At 41.7% G+C, this 25,704-nt stretch overlaps 1 protein-coding gene across 1 annotated transcript in view; it reads right to left on the bottom strand.

The window, feature by feature from the left end:
• Window positions 1–25,704, bottom strand: part of cacna2d3a (calcium channel, voltage-dependent, alpha 2/delta subunit 3a) — a 105,766-nt gene that overhangs the window by 28,344 nt on the left and 51,718 nt on the right. Inside the window, exons 7-25 of the mRNA XM_070909891.1 lie at window positions 25,418–25,629; window positions 24,271–24,345; window positions 20,190–20,279; window positions 19,446–19,559; window positions 13,971–14,049; window positions 11,355–11,488; window positions 10,186–10,203; window positions 6,365–6,436; window positions 5,905–5,985; window positions 5,228–5,302; window positions 3,908–3,991; window positions 3,738–3,809; window positions 2,941–3,002; window positions 2,732–2,799; window positions 1,508–1,553; window positions 908–1,005; window positions 684–777; window positions 298–393; window positions 11–132 (exon numbers count right to left, since the gene is read on the bottom strand). Of these exons, the coding sequence (XP_070765992.1) occupies window positions 11–132; window positions 298–393; window positions 684–777; window positions 908–1,005; window positions 1,508–1,553; window positions 2,732–2,799; window positions 2,941–3,002; window positions 3,738–3,809; window positions 3,908–3,991; window positions 5,228–5,302; window positions 5,905–5,985; window positions 6,365–6,436; window positions 10,186–10,203; window positions 11,355–11,488; window positions 13,971–14,049; window positions 19,446–19,559; window positions 20,190–20,279; window positions 24,271–24,345; window positions 25,418–25,629 (1,692 nt within the window). The remainder of the gene's footprint in view (window positions 1–10; window positions 133–297; window positions 394–683; window positions 778–907; window positions 1,006–1,507; window positions 1,554–2,731; window positions 2,800–2,940; window positions 3,003–3,737; window positions 3,810–3,907; window positions 3,992–5,227; window positions 5,303–5,904; window positions 5,986–6,364; window positions 6,437–10,185; window positions 10,204–11,354; window positions 11,489–13,970; window positions 14,050–19,445; window positions 19,560–20,189; window positions 20,280–24,270; window positions 24,346–25,417; window positions 25,630–25,704) is intronic.

Genomic DNA, 25,704 nt, shown 5'->3' with positions numbered 1-25,704 from the left:
TATAACTAACCTGTGTTGAAAGGTAGAGAGTAGACAAAGGTACCAGGAACTTGTTCTGCTGCTCTCTTGTACCACAGGGGAAAGTGATCGGCGTTGAACACCCCCTCTTTGTCTTCAGCTGTCAGGAAGTCTCTTGAAGCAGACAGGAAACAGAGGTGATGATGATACAGAGGACGCACACACAAAACATAATGTATACTCATCAGAATCATAAACACAACATCAACACATACACTATTAATCGTGTATCTGTGCGTACATACATGTAGACTGAATACATACACTCAGCACACTTACTGGTTTGTAAGCTCATCAGGCACCACAAACAGGTTAATTCTGGACAGGCCTGTTCTTGTGCCCAGGTAGGCTATCTCCACCCCTTTATCGGAGTTCCTGTGTAGTATGACAAATACATAGAGTAAACTGCATTTGTGCACAACTGTACTTTTGCTACCTGCATCATTAAAACAAAATGGAAGCTTTTACAAGAGCCTTACATTTTTAGCTTTCTGTAAAAGTAATTTCATGCAATTATTAACATTTAAGTTCTACAAATATCTGTAGCATTATAGACTACCGCTACCATTTTGGAATTGCTTTTGACTACAGGATTTAGTTTGTAAAGGAACATTTTCTGTTTTCAATAAGAACATGAAAAAAGAAGTGTAGAGCGGGTGACTCACTCAGACTTATTGAGCACGAGGCTCGTCCAGTAGGCCTCCAAAGGGGCCGTCACCACCGCGTCAAAGAGAACCTCCTGAATCAGCTCCTTGTCACCTAACAAGGCAGACATATATATTTTCACACAAACCAGCCGCAACATATTAACTAGCCACTGACCATGAGGAATATTTTATTCTATGAGCAGAGAGAGGAATGGGGGGTTTGGTAGATATGTTTAACTAACATTGTAGGTGGGGTTCGTGTCCACTGAGGTAGAGTTTGATTGCCTCTATCTGGGACAGGTAGCGGTGCTCTGGGTGCTCGTCTGTGTTGCAGTATGTCCTGCAATATAACAAGAATGGACAATAAGGACATTGGTTATAATAACATGTAAAACAGTCATAATTGGCACTGGCTATTTGAAAACTGAGTTTTTAGATGATTATCTGCCCAGGATTGTAATCACAACTCAAGCTTGTTCATATAATCCAGTTACTCTCAATTACTTTTGCATTGAAAGGCATTTATGATGAATAAAATGTTAAGTAAAACAAAGACGGTTTTCCCATTTACAAGCATTAGTTTGAAAAGCGTTTACTGTAATTTGTTTAGATGTTGGTTTTCAATCCTGGTGACCACAAATCATCAAGTGACACAAACCATCAAGTCAAAGTCCAGCAGATCCCAAAGCCGTTATATAACTGTTGTAGAGCAGTTACATTTCTTTTTATTTTATAATTAGGAAGCATAATCAGGATATAGTCTAATCACGATGTCAATTGAATAAGGGATGAAGATGCTATAGTCAGAGCGGAAACATACAGCAGTTTCGATATACTCTTACCATTCGTCTGCCAGCGCTACATCAGGATGCTCCAAGTCATGAAGTCCTGTAACAAAATAAGAACTTTATACCTCAAACTAAATAAGCAAAAGCGCTCAATATGAACTCATGATAATAGGGGTAGGAATCTACACCTCAAATGCACACACTCTTAAACACACACACCAGGGGTGAAAAATGTGTTCTTTGAATGGATGTGACAGGTCTGATGAGATCAGGAAGAGCCAAGTCATGCTCAGAGGGCTCCGCATGATGGACATGTTTAGAGAAACACACAGACACAGAGACAAACACACACACCACCACCACATGAATATTAACATGCATGAGGCTGGACATGAAAATAGACACATATAACACACAGAGGCACACATAGGAGGGGCAGACATACACGCTGTCAAGCAACACACCTTAGGAGCCACTAAAGAAATATTTTACTTCCTGTCCAATTGTGGCATTCAAGTTCATTATCTACACTACATTAATATTGAATATGTATGTATGTGTGTGTGTGTGTGTGTGTGTGTGTGTGTGTGTGTGTGTGTGCAAGAGAGAGAGAGAGAGAGAGAGAGAGAGAGAGAGAGAGAGAGAGAGAGGAAGAAAATAGTAGATAGAAAAACTGAGAAAAGGCAGAAGTAACTAAAATAGAGTTTTGAGGTTACATATGATCAGCTTATAAAATATGATGCATTGTTGGTAATTAAACTATCTAACAGTATATATAAAGTAGATAAAGTTACCTCCACCTCAACCAGCTACAACACTGAAATGCTGCTTACATGTTAATCCTTTAGTAATAACAATCCCATAATGTAATATAAAGATGTGAAAAGGGCCATTCTGCATGAGTACTTTTACTTAAGGTTGTTAGTGTGGCTCCATCTATTTACTGAAAATACCCTTTCAAGCTACAGAGTCCAATTGTATAGTTGATGGGTGCTTCAACAAAAAAGAATTATTTAAAACAAATATTAGTACATTATGCAGATAATGCTTTTGTATTTTTACCTCAGTAAAATTTTAACAGCATGACTTTTACTTGTAATGTAGTATTTTATTATACATATGACATGGTATTGTATGTACAATGTGGTATTGCTACTTTTTTCATCAGTAAAGTATCTGAAAATGTCCACCACTGCAGCTGAGTGAGAAGCAGAGACACAAAGACAAGGAAAGAGCAAAAGTGAGTAAAGCAGAGAAGGAAAAGGGAGGATTTCCTACCTTCCTCCACTGTGACATTCCCTCTGAAGAAAAACTTCCCGTGTCCTCTGGAAAGAGCTACCCCTAGACTAAAAATGAAAGAAAAATAGTTTTCTCAAATGACAACTGACCAGTTCTTTGTTGTGCAAAGAAAACTGGGAATACTGATGCTTCAGTCATTCTAAACTTTGTTCCCTGCTCACAGACATGCCTTCAGTTTGTTTTCTTACCTGAAAGGAGTCCCCTTGATGTCTGTATAGTAGTAATCATTATGCAACACCAGCACACGTTTCTGAAATAACAGAGATTAATACTTTCCATTACAGGCTGCAGTAAACAGTAGACAATACAATGGCAGATATCTGACGTGATTCCCTGCACTCTGGCTCCATCTAGTGGTGAAGGGAGGACATGCTCTGGTTGGCAGTCTGCCACATGAACTGTTACTCTGCAGATGGATGTGTTTTTTTGCTGAGTATTTTGATAAGGATTGTGAATATGCATGTGTGTGTACATTCAAGTGTGAGTGATGTGTGTGTGCAGATATTTACATATTGAATGCTTAATAATCAGGCTAATGTGTAGTGCTCTTTACTAAGCTTTGAAAATGCAAAGTGCACACACACACACACACACACAAGCTCACACACACACACACACACACACACACACACACACACACCTGAATGCCTCTCTCTTTCTCTCTTTCGCTCTCTCTCTCTCTCAGATAGGCAAGTAGTAAAAGAGAATCATTGGGCTGCTTTCTCTCCCGTATTCAGCAACATGTGCTTGGTGGAGATAAGGGGCTCACACACAGACAGGCAGACACACACCAGTGCATGCAGAGTAAACAAAATCAGAAACAAAATCCCCAAGTCAATCCTGTACATCACTGTGCCAAGTGTAACAACCCCTTGGCAGAGAGGATTCTCCCTGCTGAGTATTTTCTCTGGCACACCCTTTGGGGACCATCAAAAAAGTGCTTGTTTGTGTGTGTTTGTGCATTTCTGAATTTTGGATTCCTCACCCCTTTGTCGACACTCTTCTTCACCTCCATGGAGAAGGTTCCTGTCTTCCTGTTGACCATGGCATTTCTCAGCTAGCAGCACAAAGCACATACCAAATCTCAAACATCAGACTTTTATTGAGAGGTGCACTGTGATGAGGCTTAATGTAGATTCACTGCAAGGGTCTCACCGTGTCATCCTTATCCTCCCATTCCACCTCAGACAGATCCACGCTGCTGTAGTTTGGCTTCCTTCGCTTCTTGCCATCTCCATACTGGACACGCAGGCCCATGTAAACACACATGCATGAACAGACAGAGATACTGAAGGAAATAAAACACAAAGCGTATACTGCACCATACTAGGCCTGCAATTACTGATTATTTTCACTATCAATTAATCTATTATATATTAAATATAAATAATATAAAAAACAGTGAAAAATGCAGGATAGGAGACGGTTAGCTTAGCTTAGCATAAAGACTGGATGCAAGGGGAAACAACTAGCCTGGCTCTGTCCAAAGTATAATAAAAAGAACAAATCCACCTACCAGCTCACTGAAAACTTACTATTAACACGTTCTAGCTCATTTGTTTAATTAGCACACAAACAGAAGGTTGAGGTGAGGTTGCCATGCAACCAGGCTAAGCTAGGCTAATTGTCGCTTGGTGGTAGCAGCTTCATACTGTTCATATGAACAGATATGGGAGCGGTATGGATCTTCTCACCTAACTCTTGGTAAGTAATGGAATAAGTGTGTTCCCTAAAATGTCAAACTGTTCTTTTGATCGACTGATTGTTTCAGCGCTATACCAGCACTGATGACTTGTCTTTTTCATAGTAAGTCTACTGTATGTGTGTACTTGTGAGTCCCTCTCTCCATTCATCTGCCAGTGAGGACAGCCTCCCACCCCTCATTAGTTGTTAAACACTGTTCATTAACATCTTTAATTAGACCGCTATTAAACCATCTGTCTGTCTGTCTCACTGTCTGTCCTCTCTTCTCCTCTTATTCCTTCACATCTCTCCATTTTCATCCAGTGTTGCACTCCGCTTTGTCACCCTGCACCTATTCTCACATTTAGCAGGTTCCTTGCTCTCCTCAATCTCGTTCCCCTCCCTCTCTGCACTCTCTCCCCTCATCCTCTTGTGAGAGGAGTGAGTGAGTACAATGGAGTTAATCACAGCCATTCAGAAGCTGTATCTCTGTCTATTCACAGCACAGCGGAGGCCTGGAACACACTCTCCTCATCTACATACCACCACGCAGCCAACACACACGCACGGCACACAGAGCACCCACACAACTACACACCAATTTTCTATGTCAATCGGCATCCCGATGTGACAATGAAATCAGTAATTGACTTGACATGAACTCAAGAGTTAGTATTCCTAAGTCGCGTGTACAAAATAAAATTAATACATTTGAACTTCAATCTCTGCGACCTAAAAGGGATTGTTATGATAATAAGGTTCACACTCAGTTCACACTCAGTTAATACTCACAAGTGGCCGTAGATCTGGATGGGTGAGGATGTAGCCATTGTTGGTGATTGCAAAGGCGTAGCCGTGAATGCCCAGCTAAGAGGATACACACAAACACACACAAACCAAATGGATGCGTGGCGAATCTGTGCCTAATTGTAAATATGGGCTAATCAAGCTCTTTGTAATTTTTACTGGCAGACTCTTTGTCTTTGTTGTGAAACTTACAAAACTGCACAATACAAGAGGAGGGTGCCATTCATCCATGTCTGGACAGATAACACACTTTCAAATGTCAAAACCTTACACCCAACCAGGCTTCAGATTTACAAGTTAAAGAAATCAGCACACGGGATGTGGCAACGAACCCTATCAGAATGCATTAGTATGCATAGTGTATAATTTTCCTGTCGTTATTGGACTTGAGGAAGGAGCCGTGAATAATCAGTGTCAAAACTTCAACAAAACCTGTGATTTATCTGCTATTGGATTTGGCATTTAATTACTACACTGTGGAGTTGGACTGGTGTATGCACAGATATATAGTAAAAAAAAAAATCATATGGTTCAAAAGTTGTCCAAGTTTGGTTCTGAATATAAAATGTGTGATGGTGTAGAGGGGTATATCATATAGCCACTGAGATCTACAATTTGTCCTACAATTTGTAGGAATAAGTAAATGATGTTGAGAGAGGTACCTTATATTTAGGGATGGTCTTGAGCAGCTCAGAGACAGGCACGTCTGTCCCGACCACCCCTAGCAGGATGCCACGGTTTCTCTGGAAGCAGCACAGTACAAATATTCTTAAGTTGCATTTAAAAGGTTGCTTACATAACACAGCCTCTTACAGATCCACTGGCTATGATAGAAAAAATTCAATCTATGATATACATTCGATTAGTGATGCTCTACTGTATCCTAATTTACAGACTCCAATCAAACTGAAATTAGTGTCCATCAAATACAAACATAATTAACCATTATTTCACAATTTGTGTCTATTGTCTCAAAACCTAAATCCTTGTGAGTTATGCAATAAGTAATTGCATAGTTTTTCAATTAAACTGCAAGTTTGTTGGAGAAAACGAGTTGGGGAAAACATAATGGTAGTGACAGTGAATGTGCTATTGGTTCTATAGCGCTCTATGTGCACTTACAGTCTCGTTCTTAGTACTGAACACTGGCATTGCCACTGTGGTCATCAGAACTGGATCTTGACCGTCCTCCAACTGAGTGAGTCATGAGAGAAGAACAGTGAAAGATAGCAATTGAGAGGGTGAGAAAGAGAAAGAGAGACAGAGGGAGGGAGAAGAGGGAAGCTAATGATGAAACATTATTGTTACACTTACAGAAGAACCGTACAGCACATTGCATGGCATCATGCACATTATATGAATCATCTTGCTTACTGACACTCAGTGAGTGATTATCTCACACACTCGTTCCTTAAGTAGTGAGCCTGATAGGAATTCTGCAGCAGACCTAGTCATATTATCTTCTTGAGGGACCTACAAAACTTCCATGACATGTTTTATTCATGTTTATTATTTGCCTTAAAATGTGTTCAATCACAGCCTGCCTCTGATCTCTTGCAGAATAAGCTTATCCAAAGGCAGCGCTTCTAGTTTGGATCTGGGTATCTTCCCTCCCAACAGACTGCTGGAATAATTATGATATTTATCTTTCCAGCAGCTGTCTGTATCTGACGATGATATCCATTAGAGATGAAAGCTCGACACTGTTATGAAGATACTGGAGGAAGGCTTCGCACTCTGCAAAAAGTGCTCTGACCTTGTCCACTCAGAAGCATCAAAACTGTCTAAATGTCACTCACTCACGCAGTTTATGTTCAAGTCACCACAAGTAATTGGTCCATTAAGTGCAATATGAATCCCACAAGAAAATCCACCATTGTGTTAAGTTAGATGGGGTGACAAAAAAAACATAAATCATGTCACACATGATCTGTTTCTGCTGCAGCAATCAATAGAACATTATTCTGTTAGACTAGATCCCAGCATAGTACTTTTTCTTAGGGAACTACCCCATTTAACCAATCCTCTTAACTGAACACCACACGCCCCCTGTACCCTCTTCATCCTCCAGTGCTCACACCCCATCCCCCCCTCTTTACCTCCAGTAATAATAGGTAATGACAGGAAACTCTAGCATCCATTCTGTCTCCCTTCAGACACTGGGGAAAGGGGAATTGGTGACCTGAGCTCAGACAGCTGGTAATAGCAATCCAGGACGCAGTATTAGACATCAAAGAGAGAACAAAGCACACCTAAGTACAGCTGCTGTAACAATGGACAGCCTTGCTGCTAGAGAACGGGATCGATCAAATGACAGGGCAAACGAGCAGAGGTTCATCTAAAAATACAAAATCTATTTCCAAGCTCATGTCTATTGGATCATATATCAACGGTCTGTAAATGTATGGACTGACATTTATTGTGTATCCCCGTGAACTGTTGTTGAGCAGTCCCATCGAATGTGTATTACACTTCAGCACTAATCTGAGATGTTTTGCTTTCGGTATATGTGCATTTGGTGAAAATCAGGCTTGCCCAGCTGCTCTGGGAAATTACATACTGTAATTAAGCAGATAACAAAAGCTGCATGGAGAAAGCAGCCAGCGACTGCATCTGTTGGATTCAAAGCGAACAGCGCAGCCGCAGAGGATCCTCACTTGCCCTACGCAGTGGAGGAAAGACCTTTAAACCTGTGCTTCATTATCCAAACGTGGGAAAGGAAAGAGGCACTTTTTTGAACCCTAAATGAGTGTCCTCCAACATGACCATGCCCCAAGTCCCTGAGGTAGTGCTCTGTAACTAGAATTTGACTTATCATACATAACCTGCAACCTCTAATGCAAGGTCAGAACTGAACACACATTTGGGCCAAATCTGCATCATCATTGCCTCCATGGCTTTATCTGTATCAGTCAGAGCAAATGGGGTGTGTAGGTCTTTTCCCCTGCTGTGGGTCAGAGAATGAAAAAGAACCCCTCTGGGCTCTAATACACTCCCCACTGACACAAATACCCACACATACCCACACACTTACACCCCTCAGAGGGCTCAGATACACACCCTTGCTCTGTGTTTGGAGTCTCATAGGACACCTCGTAATCTAGGTTGCTGTGACAAATTGTGTTCTGGTGGACGAGGTGACCCTTGTTTCCTTGGAGACTGGGTTTAATGATGTTGGTGTGTGTGAGCCCTGGAGCGAAAGCCCCCAGTAGGCTCCGCTGGGAAAACTAACAATACGGGGCAGAGCTGGCACAAACCTAGCACATGTTTTTACTGCACAAGTGTTTTGGGATATATCTATGAAATCTCTCAACTCCCATTCCCATTTGTCTGTCTTCATGCTTAAACTAGTACCAATCTTGTTCTTTGAACTTCGGTGCAAAACCCTCTTCTCAACCCCACATCCTTCTTCAGATCCTTTACATTCTCTTCCCAACTTTCACTGATATCCTTTCTTTTCAAATTTCTTACATTCTTTCCCTCACCCTCCCTACACTTGTCCTCAAATGCCCACACACACACACACACACACACACACACACACACACACACACACACACACACACACACACACACACACACGTACCTCTTACCCCCTCCCTCCCTCCCATCATCCCTGAGCTCCAGTGTCAGTTCATCCGACAGAGTGGGAAACAAAGCCAAATGAGCCAGAGAATGATGGATGAAGCTTGTGAGACGAAGGATAGGAAGGAGAGGGAGAAGAACAGGAGAGGAGGGGAGAGCACAGGTGGTGGTGGTGGTGGTGGTGGTGGTGGTGGGGGGGGGGGGGCTGGAGAGGGAGACGCAAAGTGAAACAGAGGAAGAAAGGGGAGATATGCTAGGCTAGAGAGATTACTGGGTTGCACTGAGAGGGATGGAGAGGAGAGGAAAAAGATAGGATGAAGGGTACATCTGGAAAGATGATACACATCAGCCCTGGAACATAAATACCAGACGCTCATCACTTTCCTCAAACTGAGCCAATCCCAGGAGTTTTGCTAACTTCTTATCAGATGCTATCACCATGTACTGTCACTGTCTGTTTCACTTTCATTGGACTGTTGTGTGCGTGCGCTCCTAGCACCCAGGCCAGAGCCATGCTGGGGTGATTAAATGCAAAGAAGCAGTGCAGATTCCTTGCTAATCCCAATTATCATGTCTGACAATGAGATATCTATTTCTGTTTTCTGCTGAGCCGCTTCGATGTCAATAAGCTTGGGTCTATCACAGTAACAATACTATGTCAGACATATGGCCTGCCAGCTGTCTAATGGGACTGCTCTGTGCTCAGCTCATGCTGATGGGGGGGCAGAGCACTCTTCTGTTCCACCATCATCATTGTTATGATTATAGAGCTGCTTATCTCAACCCACATGTGATTCATAAAACACTGAAAAATAAAACACTGAAAACGATAAAAAGGCATCAGAACAGATCATCCAGCCAGTCATTATAGGCTATTGGATTTTCACCCAGAAGATGACAAAACAGCTTATTCTGGAGAATTCTACCAAAACAAATAACACAGGCAATCTTGTTGTCACACCAAAATCACACAGGCAAAAGAGCAAAATGTAGCCTCACATTTACACACACTGCCAGCCCCGGAGACACTGGCAAAGCACGGCCAACACAGCATCACCAATGATCAATGAGTGTGAGCATGTGCACAGACGTGTGCGTGTGCTTGATCAGACGTGCAGAAGAGAGCGATCAACTGAACCAATGACAACCACAATGCATGGCTTGAATCAGGAGGTTGAGGAGCGACACACGACACCGACACACACGAAAATGCCATGGGTCAGTATGGTAGTTAGTTTCACCCAAAAAATTATGCCGTCATCTGGCAGAGATCAGAGACCAAAACGCACATGCACATGAACACACACCAGGCCTCAACACAGCACAATACAGTGATGACCTCAAATCACATTTTTTACCTTTTGTGCTTGGGGGAGCTAAAGAGAACAGATTAAGGAGGAGGGGAGGAGAGAAAGGGTCAATACGTTTGTGGATACGTGTAAGAGAGCCTTTCAGTGCGTTTTCCACTGAATGGAGTGCCAGCACCAGTGGGCGCGTGAAAATCCACTGACATTGACTTTGACTGCAACTTTAAAAACAGTGACTGTGTCAAGAGAGGAGAGCTTTATGTGCTGGGAAGGTCACAGCAGAGGAAACAGCACTTAAGCCGTTACTGTTGAGTTTGTGTTGGGCAAATGTACTTTGACGGATGGGGACAATGAGGGCAAAGAGAAAGAAATAAGCAGAGGAAGACAGAAAAAGGTAAAACATGAGGGATATGAAGAGGATCGTAGAGAGAAAGAGTCCATTTCCATGCAGTGTGGAGAGCCTGAGTGTATTTCTGCTAGAGGGCATTTAGGAGGACAAATGGCTGCTGTTTACTCTTATGGCCAAACACAATAACTTCAACAAAAGAGAAGTGTTGTGCATGCGCGAATTCTACAGTATATTGTGTGTATGGAGGATCCTACTGTATACTGTAGGTCAGGCGTTATCCTTTGGGATGTTTTAGCGATGATAATGTCTGTGCCAGAGAACTATGAAGCATGTACAGAGGATTTAGCAATGCATGTGATTATCTGGGTGTGTTGAGTAATATTATAGCGTGTGCAGTTACTCACTGCCATTTCATAACACGTGTGTCTGTGCGTGTTTGGCCAGGGTATGAGGCTGAGAGATCAGAGACTAACTCACCAATGTGCCCCAGTATGTTCTACTCACGCTACACAACTCCCAAACACACACAGGAGGCTCATTCACTTAATGGTTCCATCTGCTGTACACACACTCATTTTCACACATTTCAGTCAGAGACGTACAAAAAAGCAAAACACATTGTGAGGCCTCTGCTTGCATTTTTTTCTCCTTTGGATTATATCATTCTTCAGATCTTGAACATGCAACTGTACTTCTTTGAACACAAGCTTAAACAAAGTGCACAATGGATCAAGTTTTCTTAGTCGAATAAGTTGAAATCTATAAATCGAACCGAGCCCATACTGAACACAACCCAGTGCGTGTGTGTGGTTAGCGAGTACTGTGGGAACTGGAGTCCAGTACCATGTGAGAGATGGCGTAGTCAACTCACAGTGCTATCGATGTAGGCCTCAGTCCACACCGTGTCGTGCTCCTGGTCGATCACCTTGGGGCGACTCAGCACGTGGAGATACTCCATCACGTTCTCTTGCACATCTGCCAATGTGGAAATCTGAGTGAAGTAGCCTGTTCGGTAGAGAGATGAAGAGAGAAAAGACGACAAATCACTCAACTTTGATGCTTGCAAACAATGGAGAGTGAACAGGTTCAGTCTCCTCACTCACTATGCTGCCCCGAACAGAGATCAGTAGTACAGTCTCTGTGTCTCCAAAACTGTTTCACATCACAGTAAGTGTCACGTCCAATATCATCTTTGCTATATAATCTTTTCCAAGCCATCGCTCCCCTTTTATTTACCTTGGTACCAAAGCAGAAAAATTACATCTGGAATACAGTATGGTAGGCAGCAGATATTTGCTTGATGAAGCAGACGGAAACCTGGATACATGTATGAGTAATAGCTGAAGAATTCCCTGCAGTGATGTACAAGTGACAGCAAACCAGCATGGGTTTGTGAATGGGTAAGTGTAAATGCAAGGAAAAAAACTATCTCAGTTAAACCAAATGTGATGCCATTTCCTACGATGGTAATGCCACCATTATGATGCTAATGTGCGTGTGGAGGAGGGAATATGCTGTTATCTCAGTGGGTGGGGGGGGTGTCTGTCAACAGTAAGACAGAGTGAGATAGAGGACATGCAGTGACACAGAGAATAAGGGAAAAGAGAGCGACCACCACATTTCCACCCATCCGTAAAAACAGCAAACTGCCTCCATCACCGTGAGGCAGTCAAGGAGAAAATCATAGCTGGAGGAAACAGATTTTGGGGTCATCGTTCCAGGCAACGACCTTCACTCCACAGGGAGAAAAGAGTCTAGACACAATACACAGATCTATGAGACACGCCATGTATCCCCCCAAATAACTACGGATAGGATCTATCATTGATTCTTTTTTTTTTTTTTAAATCTGCGACCACAGTAAAAAAACAAAAATCAAAAAAAGGCTAAAATCTCATATCACACGCAAACACTGGAAGCATTAGAGCCACATGATTACTGCAATCACTATAGCAACAAGAATGCACTTGCCCCTGAACTTGACCTGGAAGTGAACCAAAAACAGAATCTTCCTTTTCATCCTCAGAGACATTCGGATCCAGCTATTATTCCAGCCGACAGTACAATGACAGCACACACATACAGACTCGCATCGCACACAAAGCAAGCTGCCTCAGTCTAACGGCATCATTCATCACAGTGGTGAGTGAAGAATGACTACTCCCTATGGAAGGCTGAGGGCGTCCTTCGGGCTGAGCCACCGGGGCCAGTGAGATGAGCTGGGGAGAGAAAAAATGAACGCTCCCTGCTTTCAGTGACATGGTACACCTGTCGTACATACAGGACAGGGCAGCCACAGCATGGTCTGGTCAGGATGAGGACATTAATATATTATATTATATATTTTAGGACCTTGGTTGATACATGAACATAATGGAGAAAAATGTCATGATGTGAGGGAGAGCTATGAGCTATAAGTATGCAGATACCCTTACATACACCCACATGTGATTGTTGATTGAATTCCAAAACCTTGGGCATTAAAGAGGAACTCCATATCACATAGTTTCTTGTTGGCATGTTGTGTTAATATGGGTGATCTTTCCAACAATACATACTGTATATTATGTTTTAAAAAACTCAAAACTAGCTTGTATGTGCCTGTGCTTGGATTCGAAAGTTCAGTTAAGTCAAAGTCTGTGAGGACAAGATAACACTTTTCACCTGCTCCTAAAACAGTGAAGAAATAAATCCACATTTTTGCCGTGGTTTGGAACAGAGATGCTGTGCCTGGGGAGCAGAGAGAAGACTGTTCTGCACAGCCCATGCAGGCTGGAGAGGATGTCACTGTCACAAGCCTGAATCATCATGCGGCATACAAACACACACGCACTTCTGTAGCATGACACACACACACACACACACACACACACACACACGAAGGTCTCATCATCACCACTAACACCCTCAAACTGACTGGATGGGTTCTCTGATACCACTTCCAAGCAAAACTGTGGATGCCCTTGTCCTCTTATCTACACACATACACACAGCTAAAAAACACATGCACACCCCTCGTGTGACCTATGGCTTGCCTGTCTTATCTACAGCAGCCTGAGGAAATGGAGCCAGACTGTCTCTGTCACCCACCTCCCAGCTAAATATAGAACCTGAAGCAAAGAGCTCTTCGCACTGAGACAACCATGACCACACACAAAGCAGCTGGTAAGTGGTGTATCGCAAAGACAAAGTTTGGACTTTCGGCTTAGAGGAAGATGTAATGTGACATATCTGGTCTGTGCAACTGGCACCAGCTGCCTGCTGTCACATACACATGCTAATACTGATGAGCATTGACAAACACATGTCTATGCAACTACATGCACGCACACAGACACATACGCCAAACACCCCAAACAAATCCTGAGCTCCACGATGTATTCATCTTCGCCCGGCTGACAGCAGCAAGCAGCAACTTTCTTCTGCAATAACAGATTATGAGGAGAAAAAAAGTACGGCAGTCTGTGCATGTGTTGTAAGATCCCACCTTTGTTAGCACATGCCATCCATTTCAGATTATCTGCGAAGGCTGACTCTCGACCAATCAGGTAAGGGAATATGCGGACCTGCGGAGAGAAAGCAGATAGCATCCGTCAGTCATTTTAATCGCATTTTGATAGGGCCCACACACCACCATATAGAAGATAACACTGTCAAAGCCAGGCAGATAGCTCATTCTTTATCTGCCAGTGATTAGCTGGCCCTTTCTCCTTGTTTAATGGAGTCGACTATGGACTTATGGAATTTGTCTTTTAGATTTTATTTAAAGTTTAAATAATTCAAATCATGTTTTATCAACTCAAGAAACTTATAAGTGTATCAAGAATCTGCAATTAGATTAGAATACAAATTATTAACCATGAAGTAAATATTTTGAGTTGAAAAAGCCAAATCCATGCTTTATGCACTCAATCCAAAGAATCTTCTAAACTCTCTGCTGCCAAACCCATTTTCGCCCGGCAGTGCTCTGTTGGCTCTAGCAGCAGGTGTAGTTGGCAGGTATGTGTGTGTATGTGTGTATGTGCAAAGAGCAGGTTGCCAGATTGGACCAGATGCAAGCCTCTGGGGGCACAGCTGCCATAGCTCCCATGCCTGCATTTTTCACTGCCTCCCTTCACCCTGACAGCATGTGTCTGGTTGTGTTTGTGTGTATGTATGTATGTATGTATGTATGTATGTGCATGCACAAACATCTAGTTGTGGGTATAAGTGTGTCTTTATCTGATTCTGGATGACTGCTCTCGACAGAAGGGTCTGAAAATTGCAAAAATATAATTTATGTATAAATGCCATTTCCTTTCTGAGGAATACTTCCATATTAAATTATATTTATTCATTACTATGGTACTGCATAGTGTCAAAAATGAACTCCTTATAAATTCAATGGTGATTATAACAGCTTTAGTTGACAAAGACATAAACCACAGACAGATTCTATGTTCTCATTTTCTGGTATGGATATTTTTGGTCTATTGTCGACTGTAATGCGTTTCACTGTGAATAAATACAGTTGCCAGACTGTCATTTTTAAGCAGGCCTCATTATCTAGACCATAATCATCCTCTATTCATACAAACCTGAATGACATTGCCAGAGTGACAGGAAAACACAACACAGCCAATATGGTCAAAACCGCTCCATGTAGGGCTATGGGTAAGAGGTGTCACAGTGGGATTTTCTGTTTGTGGTTATGTGCTTTCCTTCACTGGTAGCCAAGACAGAGGTCAAACTACAGAAGCTGGTTATTAAATATGGAGGAGGTATACAGCTGAGTTAAGTACGGTGGAGAAAAAAAACTAGGAGGGGCTCGAGCCACAGCATGCAATCTTCAATCTACTTGACTGCACAAATTTTACATAGGCAGGAATAAAATTAGACAGAATACAAATGACATACAAGTATATATATCTGTATGTATCCTCATGTATAAGAGTAACACATGTACTCAGGCAAGTTTCAGGCTGATGTACACACTGAACCGTCATTTTAAACACAAGTATACATGTGTGCAAAAATATATTTGTTCACGCTCCTACATTATGTATTCAGCACTCAGCTCAATAATTCATTAATTTATTCTCCAGTGTAAACATTCACACAAATATTTAAAGACTGCAAGTACTTTTGTAAGGCTACATGTGTTTTAATGTCTAGAACACACAGTTACAACCTGCACTGTTACAAAATGAAAACATACAGCAGGCTAATTGTTCTGATGTTAATGGTCTTACGCAATATGTAGCACAATCTCGGACCGCACAGGCCTACTGTTGGTTATAAAACCCCAGCTGTTTTCAAATCTAGGTCAACTTGAGGTTTCTACCTGAAACCAAAACCACATCCATGAAGGTACATAGGGATGATTCCTAAAATTGATTTGGGTTGTATATGGGCACTGTCCGCTGAAGATTGTTTCATTTGGGTCATGGTGAAGTATCCCTGTTTTGGATAAACACATACACATTGTAACAATGTTTTTCACAGTTTTTACAACAAATCCGAACGCTAAGCTGCATGCTATAAAGAAACATTATATGAAACATTTTGTGGAATGTGGTGTTTGATGATTTGACTGTTTTGGATTTGGAGAAAGTAAGTCTCATTCCTGACGTGGAAAGAGCATGTACACTCATGTGAAATCAGAAAACTTTTCTTAACAACTTTTATCAATAACTGTTAGCAAGCCTTTTAACTTTAATTGTTACTGCCACAGTGGTACACAAGGCACTCAAACTTTCAGACATTAGCAAATCAGAGGACCCTGATAACCTTGTGCCCACTTTCTAAAGTTAGCAGCTGATTTTATTTCTCCGTCACTAACACATCTTTTTAATCTTTTGCCTTTAATGAAATTCCTTATCTTGAAGTCTGTCTCTGTTTTACCATTACTAAAAGCAGGTGACCCAGCACTTCTAAATGATTACAGGCCCAACTCTAATCAGTCTTGGCAAAGATTCAGAAATTGCTGAAGTTATTATTCTAATAATATTTTATCTAAAAATCAATCTGGTATTTTTGAGATTGATTGTAGGAGAGCAGGTTGAGGTATGCATAAGATCTATAGAGTATGTTTGTGTGAGAGTACAGACTTTGCTGCTCTCCAAGTCTAAGAGAAAGTTGTCTGTTCTTGGAGTGGCTAATTCTCTATTGGTGGCTCTATTTTTCTAGTTTGAGGGTTTGTTCACACAGAGAAAAACTGTTTGGGCGAAATGTTAATGAACTTGTCCTTAATTGGGGCAAGAGCAGGCGGGAGACTTCTCAGAGGTTTCTGGGCCTAGTGGTGGTAGGTAGCATTACTGACTTGTACAAGGAATACCTCTCACAATTCAGGTTGGGAGCCTATGCCACATGGAGACAATGTTTCTGTCTTCTAGGACTCATGGTATCACCAGTCTAGGCTGCACAATTGTGTCCCTCATTCCCCCGTACAGGCTGTAGTGTGGTAAAGTAGTCTCCAGGCAATTTCGGTTAACCCTTCGCTATTGGGACAACAGAAACAATGTTGGCAAAGGACAGGCACTGGGGCCTCATGATGCACAGCCAAATGGCGGTGACAGACAAGGTATGGGAATGCACAAAGGACAGGATATAAGTAGGCATGGGCAAGGTTGTACATAGCCCAGCATATCAATCTCCTGAATCTCCTGGGGGAAGTATATGTTGCCTATTTTTTCTATACAGTCACCTTCAAGGTCAGCCCATGCTGGTAAGGACAGACAGCATGCAGCATCTTTCATCAATTGGCTGGGTTGTCTAGCTTCCCCTTGCCTATGCAAGATGGCCCACAGTTGGGGCTATGGGCGCACGTCAAGCCCCCACAATCAGTGCTGGCCTGTGGAATGATGCTGCCGTAGTGACCACTGTCTAAACTGCAAATCATGTGACTCACTCTGACCCAAAAATACTTTTTTGCCATATTGTAAGATTACAAGAAAATGGCTATAAACCAATAAAGAAACTGACAAACATGAGAACATTAATCTTCAAATTATTACAATTTGAACCAATATACTGAATATTAGCCTGGACCCACATGAACAAATTAATTTAAATTTTTTATGTGGGCAGTTGGTCGACTCAGCCAGAGAAGGATACTAATGTGCTGTGGGCCCGAAAATGACTGAATAACTTTTTCAGTGTATGCGCCCAGAGAACAACTTTAATTGGTATGAATCTGTGCCATCTTGCACACCATATCCAGTTTTCATAATACATTGATGGCACTAAGTTTTTGTCCCCCAGGACAATCCATGTCCCAAACACGGACAATCTGCCAGAAGATCAGGTGTTTGGGGACAGCTCAGGAGGCTACACTCAGGTGGTTGAAGGAATTTGGCGCCACTACAGACAGGAAATGGTCAACCTTTCTGAGTCAAGGGAGACCACCTCTGCTGTTCTTATCAATGCCATATGATATGGTAGTTATCTGAAAACTATGCCAGTATCTTTCTGAAAATAATCACTTGTGTAACATGAAAGAAAAAGTCATAATGGAATGTATTTGAAGTTTTTCAGTATTTTAAACTTTTCATCAGTAGATACCGTTCTTCATGGTAGTGCTTTCTTTATGATCTTATGATCTTTTCTCTGTAGCTTTTTGGAATAAATTCCATCTGCATGCAGATATTCAGTCACTTATTTGCATTCAGTTTTTCCAAAGCTTGCCTATATTCTCAGTGTGAATGTGAGTGTAAGGCTGGTTGGAAGGATGCCATTAAAAACCAGCAGTGGAGAGGGAGAGAGAGAGACTGGAGAGAGTGACAGAGACCGAAGACTTCTATTATCAGCGGGGCTTCTTCTAAATGGAACTATCTAGCAGCCTTGTCCCCTCTCCGCTCACTGCTGTTCAGCCTTGAGGCAGGAGTGGGGGTGGGGGGCAGTGTGAGCAGTTTCAACAGGGACCACCAAACAAACACACAAACACATGGCAATACAACTGCAGCATTTATGGTAACAAATAAGAACCCATATTAATGCATGAAACATAAGCTCAAACAGATTTAAGATTAAAAGACTCACCTGAGCCAATGGAAGTTTGTACTCTATGTGTACCCTTACAGTCCTGTCCAAATTCATGTATATACAATATGTGTTTATATGCTTCTACCGTTGCCTTCAGTACAGTACTTCTATACTCAACCTTTTAAGGATGAAGACCCTGTGGGCTTTCTATTACAGCAGAAAATGACCTAAGAATAACCCTTTTTCTTCCCCTCCATCTCATCTCTCCCTCTCTCCTCCCATTTCATTTCATGGCCTGTCAGAAGAGCACCACAATTACCTTGCAGGACAGCAGAGAGACGGCTCAGTCCTCAGAGACAGGGCCATACTTAACTCTGTTTTAAAGCCCTCTGAAAGGACCCCATACTGGGTCCGCTCAATACCTTCTTCTTGTCAAAAACTTTCTCTAACAACTCAGCCAAATACTAATACTTGGCACAAGCACACTCTGAAATATGACAGCAAAAACAAAACAGTGTATCCGTATAGGAAACACAGACACTTTCTTTTTTTTCTCTTTTTTTTTGCCATTCTCCTTCTGTCCCCTTGGTCAGATTTAGTGAGAAGCGCAGTATTTCTCTGGAAACTGTATTTCTGATGTAGTTATAATAATTGTGTATAACTTGTAATCAATGCCCTAACCCTATAAAACATCATCCTTCTCACTCTTTCTGTTGATTGATGTATTTGAGAGACACTGTAACAGATCCCGTGGCATCCCTTTAAAATTGTGTCGAATGGATCTGCTTCCTAATTCTACATTTTCTACAGCTCATTCTCAACAGGAGAGCATTAGTCCACTGCTCTCCGGTGCTCATCCTCCATTGGAATACCAGGTTGCAGGTTCATGAAGTTGTGAATGAGCCGCAATGGGAAATTTAGCTCAGCTCACTTTACAACTGTTGTGGAACTACAATTGTACAATAATGTGATGTGTGGGTTTGTGTGTTTGATACACTACCTTCCTCTCTGGCCAGTTATACTTGGCAAAGATGGCATCATATGTGTCCACTGCCCCATCTGTCACCAACATAATGGCCTGGCTACACTCACTACCCCTCCCAGTCTCGTTGAACTAGAGAGAGAGAGAGAGAGAGAGAGAGAGAGAGAGAGAGAGAGAGAGAGAGAGAGAGAGAGAGAGAGAGAGAGAGAGGTTAACGCAGGAGAACAAAAACAAAATAAAGCTCCCCTCCAATCTGAATAAAGCCAGTTTAAAATCTACTTTTTTCAAGCACTTACCAAACAGTACTTCCCATTACAGAATGTAACGTCTCTTTACATGACTTACCTTCTAATGGAATAATAATAACATGCCTTCTCCTATACACGTGCAAGTACAAGCTACCTTGAGAGAGCTACAAGCTACCTTGAGAGAGCATTACTGCCCTAAGATTACATTTAGCAGAATGGAAACATTTGTCATTGTAGTGTACTTACAGACATTTACATGTTTAATTATGAGCATTTAGAAAAGGAAGGTAAATGTGTGTGTGTGCCTGTGTGTTTGATTAATTGCTTGTTCATAATGTGGGGATGTCAAACCAGTAACCTGAGTCATCAAGTGCCTTGTTTACTTGGTTTTTGCATGATTCTGTTGATTTAGCTATTAATTACAACGCGCTAATTAATTTTGTGCACGAAATTCTTTCTTTTCTGTGTGTATGTGTGTGTGTGTGTGTGATTAATGCATGAGTGTATAACTTACGTCACTGAGAAGATTGAAGGCCTCAGTCAGAGCGATGTCTAACATACCAATGCCTTGAGCAAACAGCTTGTCGAGGTGCTCCCGGAAATGCTGGGAAAATAAAGGAAGAGAAACATGGAAACATTACGACCATGTGACAAGAAGCCGAAATACAGAGGGACACAGAATTGGAGGTCATTATTGAATTTTATGGAGAAATAAAAAAGAGACAAAGACAGGGGACAGCGGTGGTAAAAAAACAAACAAAACATACATAACAATGTAAAGATTTATTTGCTCATAACACAGACTTGATTTACCATCATTTGTGTGTGAACAGTGATTGCACCAATGTCCATCTAATGGGTCTCTTTAACGCAGCCCTGAGCCAGTTTGTGTGGCAAACTGCCACATTATCTTGTGAGTGAAATGTAACATACCAACTGAAAGAACAAAAATGACCTGTTTTCCCTCTACCTCCTTTTAGCTGACATCAGTCTAATGTGTGTGCAAGTGTGTCTGTTCATAGATATGGTCATGCCACAAAGGGTACATTATCTCTGTGGCAATTAATAATGAGTTTAATGTTGTCAGCAACCTAACAGGTCTCATATACATGTCTCATTATTTGCAACAGACTGGAGGTAAAACCCATTCAAACACACACACACACACACACACACACACACACACACACACACACACACGCACACACACACACAGATGGACACAGCCCATTGTCCAGTTCAATCTATTTATAGCTATTAAGATCCAGTTGTTGGCATTTGAAACATTTCCTGTTGACTCTGGGTCTATCCAAGTACCTGCAAAAAACATTTGCCCCTATGGAGTTGAGCAACCCTCTTCTATATTATCAGTGGCGACAGAGGCATTACGTACAAGATATGTCTTTCATTTTTAAGGGTCCGGAAACACCCCAGACCTACACCCACATACATCATCATCATCATCCCAGCCTCTTATCTTTCTACCCCTTTCCTTTCCCTCTCTCCACGTTAATCTCCTCCAGTCTTCCTACTCCTTACTGATGGGAGGAGAAAAGTCTCTCAACACACAGTAGGGGGCCCAAGCAGCGTAAGGCCATATCAGAGCTTGCTCTCTTGGGAGCAACCACACACACACACAACACACACAGGCATAACCACCAGCAACACACAAATAAATATGTGCACAAAAACAACCTCCAGCATTCCTGACAACACCCCCATATGGCAAAAAGACACAACCTTTCCTTTGATGCGGATAAAAAGGTTAATCGGTTCCAACAAAAGGCTGTACCCTGGAGCACAGCAAACTTTACCCATTGCATGTGAGTGTGTGTGTGCGTGTGCGTGTGTGTGTGTGTGTGTGTGTGTGTGTGTGTGTGTGAGTTAAGATCGAAGTGATTTGTCTCAGCACAGCGGGCTATGTTCAATCCCTGGTGCAGCAGTGTACTTAAGAGGCAGATTCAGAAAGTATATGTATGTGTGTGTGTGTGTGTGTATGTCTGTGTCTGTGTGTGTGTGTGTGTGTGTGTGTGTGTGTGTGCATGCATGCAATGCTGAATGTGCCCAACCTTTTGTGCTGCACCACAAGGCTCTGAAATGTACGTTGGACATCAAACCTTTGAATGCTGCAGACATCTTTTATATTAAAAAATGATCACAGCAGTCAGCTTAATGAAGCCTGGCCGCAGGGACATAGTAATGAATGAACAAAAACATCTTGAATTGCAGCTTGCTGAAGCCTACGGTTTTGATTTTTATGGCAAGTTATTTATCTCAACATGGAGGCAGGTTCAATTCTGATAAATGCAAAAAGGAAAAGAGAGGCAGAAAAAGAGTTGGTTGACATCTGGGTTAAGACTGCGCTCATTTGGTTAAGTTAGGACTTGCCACCTTGAAATATAGTCACTAAATTGTTGAAACAATGGCTATATGTATATAGCCATTGTTTCTAGTGACTATATAAAAAAGGTTTAATCAGATTCAACCTGTTCTAACCTAGACACTGTTGCTGCCATTTTTTTCATGGGTGCACTCACCTAAAATAAATCCAACAAACAAGTCCACAGTTAAACTCACTGCACTAAAACTCAGTTAGTTCAGTTATTTAGTTAATTGCTGCATCTGTCATCTGTGACATAAATGGAGGAAACTGTTCTGCTGTGAGTCTAAGCCCAACAACTGTTAGATAGAGATAATGTTGAAAATCATGAGTGTTTCCCTGTAAGGCTTTAAATATTAGCCTGGAACTATTGTGTATGTGAGTAATAATCAGACAGGATGAGCTTCACTTCTTCAGATGTGTGTTGACAAGTCAAATAAGTCTAATTAGACAAATAACATGGTAATATACCCAGATGAATGTGTGTCCCATGGAAGCTTGACAACAGGTATTTATGACCCAGTTGAAGTTTGGGTATGAAATAACAGATTTTGGAGAGACAGATCAGTAAGTTTAAGTCTCCAGTGTGACAGTCACTTCCTGCCCCCAGCTGAAGTAAAAGACATTAGCCTTATCTACTAGCACAGACCGCCTTCCCCTCTTAGTTGGCTGACTCACATTACATTAAACTACCATCTGGAATTAAACACATAATGCTAATCCAATGCATATGTGTACACTCACTTAGAAGTAAACATAAATTAACTTCAACACCAACAGTCACACACACACACACACACACACACAGATGTGAACACACACATAATTCTACAGTACACGTGGTGCATGGGAAGTAGTCCATGCATTTGCCAGTAAACAGCTCGGCCTGGACTAGAGGTAATAGAGGTAATTCAATTTATAAATTGAATTTCTAAATGGAATTTTAAAGAATTTGGAAGAGATGGAATTTTTAGTGGGCACCTGGAGATGAAGCCTATACTTGAGGCAACAGAGAGGAGAAGGGAATCATGCCACAGTGATAGCTAAGATTCTCATGTGCCATCTTAATAAAATGTCTTGTATGAACAGTCCAATCAGTACAGATGCACATGAACACAGTCAAATATACAAAGATTCCCAACACCATATTACGTGGTAACAATTATGCCACTCGCTGCCTCAGGAAAATCCAAAGCATGATTAAAGGAACACTCCACCGATTTTAAAATCTGTGTAGCAGAACCAGAGATATCTTATTTTGTATTCCATGCATTCTTCTTCCTTTTTAAAACCTGGCGACTTCATTACCCACAATGCAACATGACTGTCAACAGTTTGGTCGGAGATTCAGGTGTGTTATGCTAGTAGCGGCTAATGTAGCCTCAAGCTGCTAGCGTCAAGAAGAGATGAGAGGCGGGCAACAGAGGTCTGGTAAGATCACTTTTTTCTAATTCACATCCCCAGACTTTTCTCATTTTCAAACTTGTAGTCTTCATACCCAACGGACGTTGCCTTAAGGGACATCACTTAAGGCAATTTACCAGATTTTGCACAGTTTAGGAGCCAGAAAAGGCTTTATACATCTTTTTTTCAGGCAGTAGTACTCCCCAAGACCTGTAAACATACTTTGATGTGTAAAATCAGAGGAGTTCCCCTTTAAGGACACCCGTCACCCGGCTCAGTCCCTGCTCTCTCTCTTGCCATCTGGAAATTGCTAGCGGAGCATCACCACTTGCACCACCCGGCTCACAGACAGTTTCGGTCCACAAGCAGGCTGATTAACAGGTCACACACACCCTCACTCACACACATTTTCGATGTAGATTCATGTAACACTGCAATTAAATGCCATATGCAAGGTGCAATACTCGTACTGTATACTGTACGTCAGCCTATACCAATATGTCAGTGACATCTTTTCAGTGTGTATTCTCTTATTGATGGTCCACACTTTATGTGAGTGACGTCATTTATATACTATATATTTTATATATTCAACCTTATAAAAATCCTATATATAAACTTTAACTTGAGCGCGTCACTGTGAACCACAAATTATTTATTGTTGCGAATCACTTACAAATGCATTCTTTGTTATACTTTCTTCTACTAACCCTGAACCTAGCCAGAGTCTCTGTCACAAAAAAAATCATCAATGATTTCTGATTGGCTGTAACAGGCGAAAACAATAGGAGACAAGGCAAGAAAGACTTACATCTTTGTTGGTGACATCTGCTTGGACCAGAGTTCCATTTAGGCACGGCTCCACATAATGCAATTCCTCATTGTACTGAAAGAATAAAAAAGGAATAATTAACGTAATCATTTTTAATCCCTTTAAATGTGCTGTATAAATAGAAATGTTTAATCTAATGTTTAAAAATGCAAAATATGAAGATTTTAGAAACTTCACTCATCTTGATGAAAAGCACACACACTCATATGCACACATTGCACACACTGTATAGTACACAATGAACCCAGTGCCTGCCTTTCTGTGATAATCCTCACCATTTAATGCACCAGTATGAATTAGACTTCAAAGTCCAAGAAAGAGAATGGAAGTGTGTTCCTCCAAAGTGAGCGAGAAAATGTGTGTATGTGCATACATAGACAGACACACACACATGTGCATATGCACAAACTCTCAATGTATGAGATAGACTTTCTCTCTGACTGCAGATACTTTCGACAAAATCTAGCTTTTACACAACTGCGTGTCTTTAATGGGAGAAATTCCTTCATGTATATAGAAGGTAACACAAATACAAAGAAGAAACTTATGAGTCAAAATGACATATCCTTTTAAAGAGTGTTTGGGGAAAACAATATGTTTCTGCCTGATTGTCTAAATCCTCTTTTCCTTTATTTTTCAAAAGAATAATTTTCAAAATAACATGATTAGGATATGAAATGATAATGAAGACTTTGTTCTGCAGAGAGAATGGAGGCTGGCAAAGTGACTAGCTACGTTGTGATGTGAAATAGCATCAGACACACACATGTGCAAGTGCATGGTCACGTGCACACACACACACACACACACACACACACACACCGCACACACTAATGGAGTTTCATCAGACTGAGATGCGATAACAATGGTTTGTGTGCCTGAGGCGGGATCCAATCACAACTGTCTCTTTTGCAATTCAAATCTTCATTCAGCTGACTGCTAATTGGTTGTGAGCGTGACAGGAGAGAAAGCTGATTCGTTCCAGCATTTCCTCTGATCTGAGGAGGAGAGGATGTGGGCCTGTGTGTTTGTGTGTGCATGTGTGTGTGTGTATCTAAAAAACAGAGGTTAAGTAGTTTATGTACCCCCCCCCCCCACAGCTATGTGCACATATACATAGACTTACAGCGATGATGTTAAAAAAATCATCATCTCCAAGAGTGTCCAGTATGGAGGAGACAGTCTGCCTGGCGATGGTCAGCCTGAGGCCTTTCATGCTGCCACTTACGTCCACCAGGATGACCACATCCTTTGGAGAGGTGGCGGCCTGGATGTACCACTTCCGGTTACGACAGTCAAAAGCTATGACCCCGTGTTCATCTGGCTTCCACTTGATCCCTTGAAGAGACAGAGTCAACCTCACAAGTCAAAGATAAACGAGGAACTGCAATAGTGCTAGAGTTGCATCATTTG

Source organism: Enoplosus armatus, chromosome 8, assembly GCF_043641665.1.
Source record: "Enoplosus armatus isolate fEnoArm2 chromosome 8, fEnoArm2.hap1, whole genome shotgun sequence".
In the NCBI taxonomy this organism is placed as follows: domain Eukaryota; kingdom Metazoa; phylum Chordata; class Actinopteri; order Centrarchiformes; family Enoplosidae; genus Enoplosus; species Enoplosus armatus.
The sequence above is the reverse complement of the archived record's forward strand: the minus strand, read 5'-3'. Positions and strand labels throughout refer to the sequence as shown.